This window comes from Glycine soja, chromosome 1 (assembly GCF_004193775.1).
Source record: "Glycine soja cultivar W05 chromosome 1, ASM419377v2, whole genome shotgun sequence".
Lineage (NCBI taxonomy): Eukaryota > Viridiplantae > Streptophyta > Magnoliopsida > Fabales > Fabaceae > Glycine > Glycine soja.
Genome location: NC_041002.1, coordinates 56,135,532 through 56,149,824, shown reverse-complemented (window position 1 = coordinate 56,149,824; position 14,293 = coordinate 56,135,532). Strand labels below are relative to the sequence as shown.

The window sequence follows — 14,293 nt, the reverse complement described above, 5'->3', positions numbered from 1 at the left end:
AATATTCTTTTACAGGTTGCAGATTTGACTGGAGAGCTAATGCGTTTAGCAATAGGTAGGATATATCAGATGGTGAACTTGAGTTTGCTGAGAAGATATGCAGATTTGTGCGTGATATATATACAGGGAGCTTACACTTGTAGTGCCACATCTGGATGTCAGTTCTGATATGAAAACAAAGATGGATATGATGCTCCAAAGTGTCATGAAAATAGAGAATGGTAATGCATTGGTTTTCAAAATTTTTTTGCTAGACTGAAAGTTTTATCTGTTATGTTTGATGCCTTAATACCTTATTACTGCAAGCACAAATAGAATAATCTACTGACTGATTGGAAAAATATTTCATATCGTTTTAATTTAATGAAATTGGTTTTCCATCCACTCATGAGATTCTTTTCTTAAATTCATTATTTTGGATCCTGCATATTTTATCTCCATTCTCTTCTTAGGTCTAAAGTCATTGTCACTCTTAAATGATGATGCTTGCTGCAGCTAATAGCTATTAGTGTTTGTATGATAACACCAGATCTTAAAAAACTATGGTATGTGGTTAGTTCATGACTTCTAGGCCAGCTGGTTCATGAATGATTGTTATGGTAATTCCTACCTGCATATACTGCTCAGATGATGTGTGGTGACACACTATATTTACCCAAACAACAAATCGTTGCTACAGGCTACCACAATATGAAGTGTTTTCATTAGTATTGAAAAATCTTTTTCTCCCCTTCCCACCCAAATGAAGTGGGAGCGAAATATTGTTTAAGATCTTCCATGTACAACTTTTGCTTCAAACTCCTTAACATATGTTCTTTATGTAGCTTGCTTTGGTGTTCATGTGAGAGGGTCAGAGTATATTCCACTTCTTGGATCCAACGGTCCAAGTTCTTTCTTAGTGGGAATTCCAGATATTGAACTATGAGGTATTGTATTCATTCCTCTCAGTCTTAGTTTATTCTGGGGTCTTTTTGCAATGTGTTCCTTTCTGTTGAAAGAAGGTTTCCTTATCTTACACCAGTTATCCATTGGACGCTTTGTGAGATCTATGTAAATGAGAGAATAGTCTGCTAGAAGGTTTTGGAGGTTGATATCACTGCAAGGACCAATCTCAACAATATTGTGTTTTCACATGATCATCGAAGGGGAAATTTAAGCCGATTCTTAGCAAAGATGAGAATGTACGCTTCTCATTTTATTTGAAAAGGTTGATAATTTTCACATGATGTTATGGAACTTATACTAAATCTTCTGAGATTACAGACAATTGACATAAAGTTTGAATTATGCTATCATATGAACATTTCAGTTTTCTCGTCAGTCTCTGTGGATCTAAATTGTATGGTATTCAGCAAAATTAAATCTTTAAATTGATTAACAAATAGTTACTCAACCAATTTTTTAAGATGTTCACAATGCTACATGAGAAAAAAAGAGAGGATATTTGATGGGTGTCTAACTAAATAATTGTTTATATATAAAACACTGAGTAAAGTAATGAGTAGGGTTGAATTTAGATGAACTAATAAATTTAGAAATCAAAATTAATCAAATATATCAATAATATTACCATGACACTTTCAAGTTATTAACGGGAAACTCTAATCAAGAGTTAATAGTTTAACTATGTTATAAAATAAATAATATTGTTATATGTAACACTAAATATTTCTAATGTATATTTAATGTACATATAAATTTAAATAATAAATTTTATGATAATTAATTTTGATATAATTCATACAAATTATTTAATATGTAATATTTTTTATAAATAAAAAATATTACTATTAAAAAAATTAATAAATTAATTTTTTAAAAAAATTTACGGATCACGTAATTCATATAAAAACTCATACGAATTACGTGATCCGTATAAGTCATAGGAATTACGTAATTCGTATGAATCATAAGTTGTATGAAAAATCGCAAAATTGATGGGTGTAGGTAGCAATGTCCTAAGTTTTATGGCCTCAAATCCATGCACTCTAGTGCATTTTGGAGATGCAGATTAAAGTGAGGTGTTTCTTCTATGAGGAATTGTTTCCCCCGCCCCCTCCTAGGAAGAAAGATACAAGACAAAGACAACTCAAGAAACAACTTAAGCAACTGACTTGAATTGTGTACCTATCTATTTTTAAGCAAACATACTCTACCCAATACGTACAAGTTATATATAAACTTTCGATATCCGTTGGCTAAAATAGTAATTCTTAAGAAACATTTATTTTATCGGTGAAAAACTTCAGTTTGACTCTTCTAGAGTAAATCCCCACTTTAATAGAATAGGAAAACAATAGACCTCAAACATTGATGAGGAATTCCCACTTTAAAGGGTAAACAATAAGCCTCAAACAATAAATCCCCATTTTCTGATCAAAAGGTAACTTTTATAAAAGCTAATATATGCGTACAATCCACATGGAAACAAAAAAAAGGAAGCCAAAATAAATCATTTTTAAGGGGCACTATGCATTTACAAGATTAGTATCACGAATAACAGATGTCACATTAGAGCAATGCTGTGATTTCTGTATTTTCCTCTTCCTATATCTACATTAGGCAGTCTGCTCCTGGCATAAACCAGAAACAGCAGACTTTATGCTTTTCCATCTCGAATATCCTCACGATAACCATGACCAGATCCAGATGATGAGGAAATGACACTCTTGCCTCTGCTATCTGATGATGGCGTGCCCTCATCTACACTTCTATCAGCCTTTATCCTCTGAAGCATCTCGAGCTGATTTTGCAGAATCTGTAGGTTCTTCAAAATCATGAAAACTCAATCTTTACCAAACCATTTAATTACAGTGAATGAGACCATGCAACAAAAACATTGATGCAGTGCAAACTTATTTGTATGCATTCATTTGTTATGCATCAGTACTTATAAAAGCCTAATTAATTGTGATAGTTATTTATAATAATAATATCAGTTAATGTCCCTTTTTGGGGTGGCAGAATTTAGCATACATACAGGAGAAGGGAATATTCATTTGGTGGACATCATAATCATCAAATTTGACCTTTTATATTCAGGTAAAGTGACACACATCAGTCATCACTGACTGTGTGGGTAAAGAAAAAAGAGCACACATTACCTGAATCTGGCATTGAAGAAGTTTTCTATAAGCTTCAAGCTGAGAGTTTGGGATATTTGGATCATTTTCAAACCCCTCTCCATAATTCACAGGGGATGCATGTGCTTGGGAAGGTAGAAAATGGAAGTTTTGCATTGGAGGAAAGGATAGATTTGGTGGTCTACCAGCGATAAGAAACTGCCTTTGTGCTTCTTCACTGGAAGTTTGCTCTCCATTACGGTCCTTATCAGAAGATTCAGCCATATATATTTGAACTGGGGGATGAAGAGTGTATCCAGGAGAGCTGCGAATTTGAGAACAAGCCTTGTCAATTAAATTAAACACTTTATAGACTAATTTAGTATTATCAATTTTTTTTAACAAAGCTTGAATATGAGAGTAAGATCACAATATTGGTACTTTGCCATGTGAATCAGTCTTCACAGCAAATGGTGAACTACGAGAAAGAATAATGAGTAAAAATGTAATATGACAAATTTCATAGAACATAGTGTGATTATTAAACAAATCAGATCTGGAAATACAATTTCATGATACCATTAGCTTGAATATGAGAGTAAGATCACAATATTGGTACTTTGCCATGTGAATCAGTCTTTCTAGCAAATGGTGAACTAAGAGAAAGAATAATGAGTAAAAATGTAATATGACAAATTTCATAGAACATAGTGTGATTATTAAACAAATCAGATCTGGAAATACAATTTCATGATACCATTGATGCAATATACGTTCAATCAGATTTAGTCAATAATTGTGCAGATCATACTTCTATATCAAAGCAGAAACTCATAGTTTTAGGAGTATATTTTCTGAAATCAGATCAATATTGAATTGGAATCAAGCCCAAATCCAGCCATTAAGGGCATGTTTGATGATCATTCTTGAAAACAGTTTTCTATTTTCATAACTGTGGGTGTGTATTTTTAGTCCAATTATTTGGAAAACCTGTTTTCCATAATGCTTTTAGAGTAGAAAATTGCCAACACATCTTCGTTATTTGTTTTCTTTAACTGGTTTTCATGGATTTTCTAAGTGGAATTAATTTACCTTCCAAGTTAATATGCAATTTAGTCCCTAAAAGTGACAACTTGTATTGATTTGATCCCAGAAAGTGTTTGTCCATACTAGGAGGAATAAACAATAACAAGAAGTCATTAATATGTTGAGTAAGTTACAAGTGTTTATACTGGGAGTTTAATAAGTTAGTAAAAATTGGTTTTATTTAGAGTTAATATGTGACTAGTGACTAATGAGTCAGTTACAAGAGGTTCCTTTTGGAGTTAAAAAGGAGAAAATTGTAAAGGAAAGCATCTTGGGAGAAATGTCATACCATACAAAAGAATTCATAGAGGGGTACACATAAGACTTCTCATATATTGAAGCTGCAGCAGCAGCAGCTTGGAGTCTAGCTTGATGTCGACTCAAACTATCAGTAGCCTCAGTCTGAGCAGTGCTTCCACTGCCTGTCCCAGTTGTTCCTGTGCCAGGTGAAAATAAAGCAATATTAAATAATACAGCAAACAAGCATATATGCCAAGTCATTTAAAACTACAAGTGTCAATATGCTTATTTAATCTAACAGATATTACATTCAAAATATTTTAAACAGTCTAATTGTATTGGACTCAGGCAAGCAACATAATCACCCAAAATTGAAAGAAAACAAGGTCTTAAAAGTTGACTAAAATGTGTAAGAAAATATATAATAGGATCTTTAAGAGCTTCATAATGAATGAGAAAATCTTCACATGAATAAAAAAGAAATTATGCAATACAAAATAAATAGAAAAATGAAAATGATTTAAAAAACACTGGTGGAAGGTACAGATAGCAAAGTGTTTGTCAGAGTCTAGCTTCCAACTCTATTTTTGTCTTTGTTTCCAAAGACCCTGTGTTTCTGGAAATAATATCAGTTCATTCCAGACATCATGTACATTAATAACATGTTCCATGAACACTATTTAACTCTAGTGAGTGATTATCATATGATTACCCTGTTGATGGGCATCTGACTGTGATCCTTGCTGCCCTGCAGCTGAAGTTGTCCCATTTTCTGGTGGTACAACCAAGGCTCTGCAGGTGGGGCAAGTGTGCTGCCGCTCCAGCCATGATCGGAGACAATGAACATGAAAAAGATGTCCACATACAAGTTTCTTGGCCGTCGTCATCTCTTCACGACAAATAATGCAGGTTGCATCACTTCTGCATAGTCATTTAAATATATATATTTAAAATGGATAAATAATAAATTAATGAGATACTACACCAGGATTAGAACTCACGCATTAAGTTCTTCAAGGGTTGCATCTGGAAACCGATCATTCATATTTGAAGTGATTTTACGATAACGTATGTAATCTGCAACACGGACTTTGAAGTTCCTAAACGTCTCATACAGCTCCCGTATAAGGTGCAAGGGAATACCATAGTTTCTGAAAGGTCAACTAAAGTTAGTATAGGTGAAAAATATAACCTGTGAATGTTAAACATATAATCTAACCAAAATAGCATGACAATGAAAAACAAATAAACCAGATGTGTACATGTTAATGAAACAGATAATAAAAGTGTCATTGTCAATTATGATTGAATATGTTTCTCAGTGCAGTCTAATGGCTAAATGACAAGTGTCAATGAGAGACATGTTAATGACTCATGTAGTGCATACATATGAAGGCTACCATAAAATGCATAAAAGAAGAGTTGACTGATCACTTACACAAAAATTACAAGAAAGAAGCACATATACATAGACAAGTGAAGCAGGTCCCTAATGAGTTCCAGATAAAATGTGAAGACTGGTTTCTTTTCCCATTGTCCCTCCATAAGCATGTCACTGACATAGAAAAGATATTTTACAAAAATTGACACCGTTGTAGTTGCCAGTATCATGTACCTGAGATAGAAACAGATAATTTGTCAAATAAAATACTCTACTATTTATCATTTCCAAAGAATGATATATATGGCTGCTCACCAGACACCAATCCTTTAGTTATCATTTTCCAACAATAAATTTTGAGAGTTTAACCAAGATGTGAAATTTCATATATCAACATGGCCTAATTGGATATTAGGATTTATGCACTAAATCAAAATATCAAATAAAAGTCAAACAAGAAAAAACCAAACGGCATTCTCAATCTCATACAACCAGAAATTCAGCTGCATTACTATTCATAGTTTATAATATACGAGTCATAACTCATTTGGAAGGAGAAAAAGGAGGAAGAAGGCTTACTCGAAACAAAAGAATAGTGAAACCGAAGCCTGCCAAGTTTCTATCAAATGCTTCATAGAACTGTATAAGAAAAGGCTATCAAGAAGAAGAAGGAAGCCCATAAAAGATACAATTCGAACATGGGACAACATGGGAACCGAAGGAGTGGTCTCAATGTACTCGACTCTCTTCTGAGCCAACCAATGCAAAGCCTTAATCAACAACAATGCTGTGACCATTGCAAGGAATGTGACAGAGAAGTCCTGCCTAAAAATGGTGATTGCAAAGAGGATTTCCATAACCTCCCTCCAGGATTGCTCGTTAAGCCTCTCAACCTCTGCCTCTCGGAGGGAACCCAGGAACACCTTCTTGGTTAATTGCCATAGAATACACATAAAGACCAAACCCATGTTGAGAAGAAGCACCAAACTGATCTTGGAAGTTGACAGATACACCATTGCCGGATAAAACTGGCCCCTACTGTTAAACGCATGATATATAATAGCCAGAGTTGCAATGATACTAAGACCCGCATATGTCTTCAGCTTCATGATTTTTTTTTCTCTGCATAAAGCCAATGCAATCATTGAATCAAAGTCTGAAAACATAATATATCAATTACACCGGTAATTAATCTGCCCTAGTTATATGCATTTGAAATGATATTCCATAAAGACGAATCAAACAGAAGAAATACACGAACGATTTGCAGAGTGCATACACAAAATGAAAACCCCAAATACACGATATAAGCCCTAATAACTAGGAATCAGATCAAAGGCGGAACAAAAGAAAATTGAGAAAAATAATGAAACATGAAAAAGAAATAGATAGAAATAAGGTACGAGTTGGGATTGAAGGGTCTGAGTTCGTAGAAATGGAATCGTCGGTGGTCACCTCACCTCTCCTAATTTCTTTCGCTGTCGCCGTGGGATTTCCGAGTTTTGTCCTAAAAAATATTATATTCAAATTCATGAAACAAAATGATGTAATAGTATCCAATCATATTTCGCCACGTACACTTGTTGTTGTTGACAAGGTAATTGTAACACGGTGAAGTATCAATACTCTCGGTGCATAAAAAACATAAAAAGAAATAAAAGCAATAAATTTTAATGAATTTTTTTTTATCCAGCTTCAGATACCTGAAAAGAGAAGAGCGAGATGGCGTCGGTGGTGAAGAACGTACTCAAATCCGTCAGAGAAAAGGGTTTCGGCGCTTTCCTCAGAGAGCTCAAGGATGAAGGCTACCTGTTTGTCCCTTTTCTTTCCTTCGCTCTTAAATTTCCCCCAACTAATCCATTCAATATTTTGCGAATCTTTTTGGTTTTTCACTTCGAATTCTTATTATTTAGTTCAATCTTCCTGTTATTCTACCTTTCTTATAATTTGCCCCTGCTTTTTTATTTCTCTTTCTCCGGAAAATGCAATTTAGGAGTTGAAATGAAACTCAGATTTGATTTAGTAGCTCTTTGCTCTTTGTTCATAAAATGTTGCGATTGATTTTTGCTGTGCATTATTCGGAGAAATGTTCGTGGAGATTATTGAGGGTTTCTTCATTCCATGAATAAAGTATATTTATATATTGATACTCGAGAGGGTTGTGCATTTGTGCTGTGCTGATATCTTTTACATTATTGTTTGAATTTTCAGGAGATGCCTTCCGGATGGAAATCTCTTGTAAGTTAATTGCTTTGCTTGATCTTTTCATTTTTTTTCCCTCAATTTATGTATATCCTTCTTTAAAAGCCAAATTATTAATTTCCATGCTTGATTGTCCCTTCACTGTGTTTTGGCTCATGGCCTTTCCTTATCGCTGTTGGAGGAATATGAGAAGGACAAAAATAAACATATATGACATTAGCTTTGTCACTTCAAATGGCCCTCTTAGAGATAAAAGAAAAGAGCTTTTAGAGATTTTGATTGTATATGGTTCATTGCAATTAGATTTAGATTATTTATTTTTCTTGGAACTGGTCTCTAGCTGCCAGAACAGAGATCGAGTTTATGAAAAGTTGATGAAGGGCTCAGTTTTTGTATAATTTTGTATCATTATTGGTATTTTACTGAAAGATCTTAACTCCTGTGATATACTAGTATTTTTCCTCTTAACAATCTAATTCTTTTCTGAATTTATGTAGGCAAACCAAGATCCACAATATTGGGGCAACGCTTGTTGGTGTTGATAAATTTGGTAACAAGTATTATGAGAAGCTTGGAGACACACAGTATGGTAAGTGCCCTGCTCTTTGTGTCTCAATCTGTATGTGCATGTTGTTTAGTCAATTAGTCTAAAAAATATGGCTAAAAACAACAAAACTAACCACTTAAGCCCAAGACTAGCCAAGGACTATGAAGGTGTTTACCATGCACATGGGCAGCAACCATTAACATCAAGCATTCCAATTATTGCACATGGATATCTCACTATGACATATTTAACAAGAAAAGGATGTGATGAAATGTTATGGCTTTTCAAATGCTTCCTCAAAACAGTTCCTACAGAGTAGAATAGAATGCTATAAATGATGATGTAAACAATCAAAAGACCATAGAAACAATCAGGATAAAAATTGACAATAGCTCTCTATCTGTGCAATTAGGTTGAGAGTAATGATCATGGAAGCCAAAATATTAATGAAAGAAACATAACAAATAGAACTAAAGTCAAATTGCGAGGATTGTGTGTGCGCACACAGTGAGGGGGAGGGATAGTCTTTGAAAACAGAAATATATTGAATTTTTTTTATTATAAGCTTCCTGTGGGATCTGATAAGCGGTAGAGAGTGGGTTATTGGGAATCAATAATATATTTTAAAATTCATAAGATCTTTGTCTCTTCTGTGATAAAGTACATAGTGCTAGTTCATAATCCTTTTCTTCTGTCAACAAAACACACTTTTTTTGAGAAAAATTCTCAGCTTTCTGCAGTTTCATTTTCCTTCCATTATACAATAACTTTCAGTCATCAACATTGTGCTGGTTTTTCTTCACTCTTTCTTTTGATATCTTTCTGCAATTTTTCCATCCAATAAATGGTGTTTTCAAATTTGGGTGAAGTGAATGGATGATTCAAGGGCTATGTCCGTAGAGTTGCTCAGTAAAAAGTCAGCGATGTCTTAGCAGCAAAACCTAACAAAGCATTAGCAACTGATGAATCTCTCCTCCATCAATGAAGGACATTGTTTCAAATTTTAATGATAATACTATGAAAAAAATTGTAATGAATTGCAATTTGTCAAATGGACATTCGAACATATTATTTTACCACTCAAACGAATTAAATTGATGTAACTATATTCCCTACATTTTAAATTCTAGAATGCTTTATCCAAACTTGAGGGTAAAACCCCCATGTTTGTCATGATAACAAATTTATAAATGTCATGATTTTCTTAATATTTGGCAGGAAGGCACAGGTGGATTGAATATGCAGAGAAGACTAGATATAATGCCTCCCAGGTTCCAGCTGAATGGCATGGTTGGCTCCACTTCATAACCGATCACACAGGAGATGAGGTAATTCTTTTCTTTCGTATTTACTTCCTTGGTAATGCCTTATGGTATGAAAATCTGAAGCCCCAAGATAATAATAAGAATAATGCAATGAAATGGTTGCAGCTTCTTTTACTGAAACCAAAAAGGTATGGTGTTGAACACAAAGAAAATTTGTCTGGGGAAGGTGAACAGTATATCTATCATTCCAAAGGACATGCACTTAATCCAGGGCAGAGAAACTGGACCAGGTACCAACCATGGGAGTCCAAGGCTTGAACTATGAATATGGTGCTGCTGAGTTGCAGATGTTCTGGATGCTTTTTTTTTTTAATCCTGAAAATTTGTTTTGCCTTCATTTAAGAGGTGTAAAGGAGTTTTTTTCTTCTTTTTAACTATAAAACGAATTAGTGGTGAAAGCAGATAAATTCGCTTTGACCTTCAAATCTCTTAAAATATACTGTCATTACTCTATGTATTATGGGATCGTGTTTAAAGGACTTGCACTTATTTACAATAATCTTTTATCTAATGTATTATTTTGTACGGGTATTTATGTATTTTAATTAAACTGACTGATCCAGAGTTTGTAATTATCAAACCTAACGGCTTATTTGAAAAATTATGCACACATCTTACTTTATGTCGAGAAGTATAGTCAAAACAAATTTATTTCTTTAAAACTATACCCCCCCTACACACAGAGTTTGTAACTAATAAAATAAAGTATAATTCTCAAAATGAGATAAATATAACGTATAATACATTCTAATCTTGGGATCCATGTGATTACTTAATTTCGGTACAGCTGCTGGGTTGGCCTTGGCTCTAAATCACTTTTTTGTGAGAAATATAAGGGCATTTTTTCAAACTGCTCATATGACTTATTATATTCAACATTTTATAGTTTTCACACTTTCTTATAATGATATTATCTTTATTACTTCAAGCAATTCAACTTATCATGGTGTAAAAAAAATTCAGTTAATCAATTCTAAAAAGTATTTTAAATGGACTGTACAATCTATCTCATTTTGTATATTTTATTATTTATCTTAATCTTAGTTAATATATTCTTATATCAATTTTTCAAATAAAACATATATAATAACTTTAATTACATAAAAAATCACTTCAAAATTAAAAAAAAGAAAAGGAAAAAGATCGATTTTAAAAAAAATAAAAATGTACTATTTTTTAATTAAAATGTTGTAATACATGAATGTATATCTGTCATCTCACACCAAATTGAATGCTGTACGAGTGTACGACTGTACGCTAATCTATATCTGTCGTCTCACACACTTAAAGGAATGCAGTATTAGTTGTTTTTGACTTTTTGTATCTAATATATTCTACTAAGTACTAATAATAGGTTTACAATTGTATTCACCAGCAATAAAATCAGCTTAAAGAATGTGCAAGTGATACATTATGATTTTGCATTTAAAAAGATACATCTTGAATTGAAATACAATATCAGAGATTGTCTTGAATCTTTCCATCTTTCGAAATTATCTCCTATACATACCCGAATGTTGAAGAGTTCTACAATACTCCAATATCGTTGCGGAGTTCTTTACCTGTTCCCATATCTTGGCTGAATTCTTTAACCATTCACGCTCTGACACTGGTCTCGTGAAAGAAGGTGACTTCATGGATAGAATCTGACAAACAGAAAAACATATCACGTGTCTTGAATTTTGTTGATTATTAAAACTAACTGTGGTCTACAAGAAAGGAAGCAATATAACAAGTAGCAACTAGCAAAGTAAAAAAACTTGACAAATCCGGCACAGTAGTGTTTGTGAGGCATTTGTTTGTGTGCGTGTAGAGAGAGAACCTGATCACGCAATTTCCATAGTGCAGAAACGTAACTTTCATGCTGAGCACTTGGATTTTCATCTTTTTTCTTGAGAGGGATCGCATAAAATTTTATCAAGTTAGAATCCATTTGACTGCCACGAACCAAAGAAGATGAAACATGCTCTTCAGGTTTGTTTTGTTCTCTCACAAAAGAGGATGGTCTGAAATACTGCATGAGTGCCTTCCTCAACTGCACAAAATTACTAGGAGTAAAGTCTTGATCTTGCAACCTACACAAGTCCAAAGAAAATACCGATGAGTGCTTCACTATGCAGCAACCTTATTCCAATAAAGGAAAGGAAGTGGATACAAGACAGAACTGTGACAAATGATAATATGATACAAATTTTTTAAATGGATAATCCGGGCCTCATATGCCTTTAGCCCTTTACTTTAAAGCCTCTTTTGCAATTCATTTTCTTTTTGCCTTTAGCCCTTCATCTTTGGTTCTTGATTTTCTTATATATTTTCAAACAGTCATTGACACATGGTAGGTGACATAGACCTTAATTTTAGAGGATATTTGAAAGAAATTTTATAGGAAAAAAAGAAAAGTCCAGCCAAGATGGAATTTGGCTAGTAGCAAGCAGCTAAGTTAACCATTCGTCAGTTCTCATTCACTAGTTACCTCCAGGTAGGCTGGGCTTGTCTTTTCAAGAATTCTCCTTTATTTAATTAATTAAACACAAAAGCCAAACAGTTCAGAATGATGTTTCTTACTTGGTGTGTACAAACACAGGAGTAGCCATGTATTCTTCATGTTCAGGAAGCTTATCTTTCTCAAGCCCTGAACTAGAGCTCTGTGACAGGGAAGAAGTCATCAAGGATGGGTCTGAGATGCCATGCTTCAACAAGTCAACCTACATGATACAAGTACAGCATGATCAGTCCTTTTCTGTTTTCAATATATCAATAGTCTTTACAGCGTAAAATTACAAAAGAATTAAGAATCTGCACATGATGTACAACAATTTTAAATTAAACAAGGAAGCCCAAAATACTGCAAAATCGCTATTGAGTGGCAACTATTCATCAAAATGATCATTGTAAACATAATGGATGTATCTCAAACCACTTGATTTTATTTAGTGAAGGCCACGCATTGCATCAAAGCCATTGATCTATCAACTCATCGCTTATAGCAAAAAGTTGAGCTAAGAAAAGACAAAAAAGATACCCACTGGATGCATTCAAATAAGCAATAACAGATGGAACCAGAGGCACAACTGTTTTTCAAATGACTACACAATTTGCATAACAGGAAATAGTCATCGAGCTATTAAACAGGATTTGAAGCATCATCAAATATAATAGACATACCGTCAACATCAAATGCCACAAACTATCATCATGGACTCCCTCTGACACCACCAGCAAAATATGACAAATGGATGCTAGAAGAACAGCAAGCTAGAGAGGTTCCTTGCAGCAACCCAACATAGTCAAGTTAATCAGATATAGTAACAGTTCCAGGAAAAAAAGGATCAATGATTATCAAGCTATAAAGTTAACAATATTTGTATTAAAAGGATATTGATCTCTACTTGGGAGTTACTGTTTACCTGAATACCTATAAGTTCATGAGCCAATTCAGCTGACAAGGTTTCTCCACTTAGCACTGAAATCGTTGAAGAACCATCTGGTCTCATCATCTCAGCTAAAACAGAAGCACTAAATACAGGCTACAGGGATAAAAAAAAAAAAAAGAGGCACAAATAAAACTCGAAATGCCACAAACCATAAGATAACAAAGAAGAACAGCAGAAGCAATAGAAAACAAACAAAGCCACAAATTAAGGAATGAAGATATTATTACCTGGGTATCGAGAAGAATAATACGTTCAGTAGAAATCCTTGGTTCAATGCCCGTGGAACAATGCCTTGCCATAGCTCTGGTTTCTTCAGACTGTATGGCAAAAGGTGGTAGCATCCCTGCAGGCTTAGACATCAAAGTCAAAATAAAATAAAATAAAAAATTAAGGAAGAAATTGATGTTCTGTTTGGATAAAATTACGCGTAAGCACGTAAAACTTTTATAGAATTATAGAAGTTCTCTAAAAACTGGGGTTCATGAGTTGATTTGAACTTGTAAGTAATTTACTTTCATATCTTCTTCTCCTATAAGTGCTTATGAATGAGTTGTTCAAAACAAGACTTAAATTGTCTGAATAAACTGACCAGGGGAACTTGAATCAAAGCCATAAAGTTCATTCATAATAGTGGACTTGCCAACTCCAGGTGGCCCAATCACTCCAATCACAGTAAAGTCCGTATTCTCAGTCAAAAACTGCCAACATTTTCAAAATCCAATGGCAATTAATTGTAAAACTAAAGCGTGACAAAGGGAAGGACAGAAAAGTAGAGTGAAGAGAGATTTACAGGGAGAAAGCGATCGATGTGGAAATCCCAGGAGTCGGAGAGAAGGTTGAGGGATGCCACAGACGGAAGACGAGAACGGAGCTGCGGGGAGTCGTCATCGCCGCCGCCTCCACGGCCGAATTTACCGGCGACGGGACCTCCGGTGACGAGTCCAGGCTTTGCTAGAAGGATTTTTGGAGAAGGCTCCGACCCCGCCATTGTTTCGTTTCTGGTTACTCACACAGAC

At 34.2% G+C, this 14,293-nt stretch overlaps 3 protein-coding genes and 1 pseudogene across 7 annotated transcripts; 2 read left to right on the top strand and 2 right to left on the bottom strand.

Annotated features, from left to right (window-relative positions):
• Positions 1-1,320, top strand: LOC114425811 (annotated as a pseudogene).
• Positions 1,321-2,344: 1,024 nt separating this feature from the next.
• On the bottom strand, positions 2,345-7,340 carry LOC114425754 (ERAD-associated E3 ubiquitin-protein ligase HRD1B-like). 5 transcript variants are annotated; one of them, XM_028392717.1, is made up of 8 exons: positions 7,230-7,340; positions 6,349-6,891; positions 5,827-6,003; positions 5,390-5,539; positions 5,101-5,309; positions 4,438-4,585; positions 3,105-3,387; positions 2,345-2,767 (listed from the first exon to the last, which is right to left on the bottom strand). In XM_028392717.1, the coding sequence occupies exons 2-8, from the start codon at positions 6,876-6,878 to the stop codon at positions 2,600-2,602; spliced, it is 1,665 nt and encodes a 554-aa protein (XP_028248518.1). In that variant the 5' UTR covers positions 6,879-6,891; positions 7,230-7,340; the 3' UTR covers positions 2,345-2,599. The 5 variants fall into 5 exon arrangements, with proteins under 5 accessions (XP_028248518.1, XP_028248512.1, XP_028248538.1 ...); XM_028392711.1 differs by having other exon boundaries at positions 7,173-7,284; XM_028392737.1 differs by having other exon boundaries at positions 2,345-2,758; positions 7,173-7,284.
• Positions 7,341-7,426: 86 nt separating this feature from the next.
• LOC114425803 (probable NADH dehydrogenase [ubiquinone] 1 alpha subcomplex subunit 12) lies at positions 7,427-10,374 on the top strand. Its single transcript, XM_028392769.1, has 5 exons — positions 7,427-7,580; positions 7,981-8,007; positions 8,469-8,560; positions 9,737-9,846; positions 9,949-10,374. Exons 1-5 carry the CDS (start codon positions 7,492-7,494, stop codon positions 10,099-10,101), a joined length of 471 nt encoding a protein of 156 aa, XP_028248570.1. The 5' UTR covers positions 7,427-7,491; the 3' UTR covers positions 10,102-10,374.
• Positions 10,375-11,143: 769 nt separating this feature from the next.
• On the bottom strand, positions 11,144-14,293 carry LOC114425785 (protein SMG9-like). Its single transcript, XM_028392747.1, has 8 exons — positions 14,068-14,293; positions 13,867-13,975; positions 13,505-13,620; positions 13,251-13,370; positions 13,009-13,098; positions 12,409-12,548; positions 11,666-11,918; positions 11,144-11,489 (listed from the first exon to the last, which is right to left on the bottom strand). The coding sequence occupies exons 1-8, from the start codon at positions 14,263-14,265 to the stop codon at positions 11,337-11,339; spliced, it is 1,179 nt and encodes a 392-aa protein (XP_028248548.1). The 5' UTR covers positions 14,266-14,293; the 3' UTR covers positions 11,144-11,336.

Bases quoted from the DNA above. Each gene is read 5' to 3' on its own strand.
- LOC114425754 (XM_028392717.1), bottom strand. From the start codon at position 6,878: ATGAAGCTGAAGACATATGCGGGTCTTAGTATCATTGCAACTCTGGCT. The intron at 5,540-5,826 runs GTAAGTGATCAG...TTGACCTTTCAG, and splicing joins TTCTTTCTTGTAATTTTTGT to AAACTATGGTATTCCCTTGC. The intron at 5,310-5,389 runs GTGAGTTCTAAT...ATGACTATGCAG, and splicing joins ACCCTTGAAGAACTTAATGC to AAGTGATGCAACCTGCATTA.
- LOC114425803 (XM_028392769.1), top strand. From the start codon at position 7,492: ATGGCGTCGGTGGTGAAGAACGTACTCAAATCCGTCAGAGAAAAGGGT. The intron at 7,581-7,980 runs GTTTGTCCCTTT...TTGAATTTTCAG, and splicing joins CTCAAGGATGAAGGCTACCT to GAGATGCCTTCCGGATGGAA. The intron at 8,008-8,468 runs GTAAGTTAATTG...GAATTTATGTAG, and splicing joins CTTCCGGATGGAAATCTCTT to GCAAACCAAGATCCACAATA.
- LOC114425785 (XM_028392747.1), bottom strand. From the start codon at position 14,265: ATGGCGGGGTCGGAGCCTTCTCCAAAAATCCTTCTAGCAAAGCCTGGA. The intron at 13,976-14,067 runs GTAAATCTCTCT...AAATGTTGGCAG, and splicing joins ACATCGATCGCTTTCTCCCT to TTTTTGACTGAGAATACGGA. The intron at 11,490-11,665 runs GTTCTCTCTCTA...TCTGTTTGTCAG, and splicing joins TATGGAAATTGCGTGATCAG to ATTCTATCCATGAAGTCACC.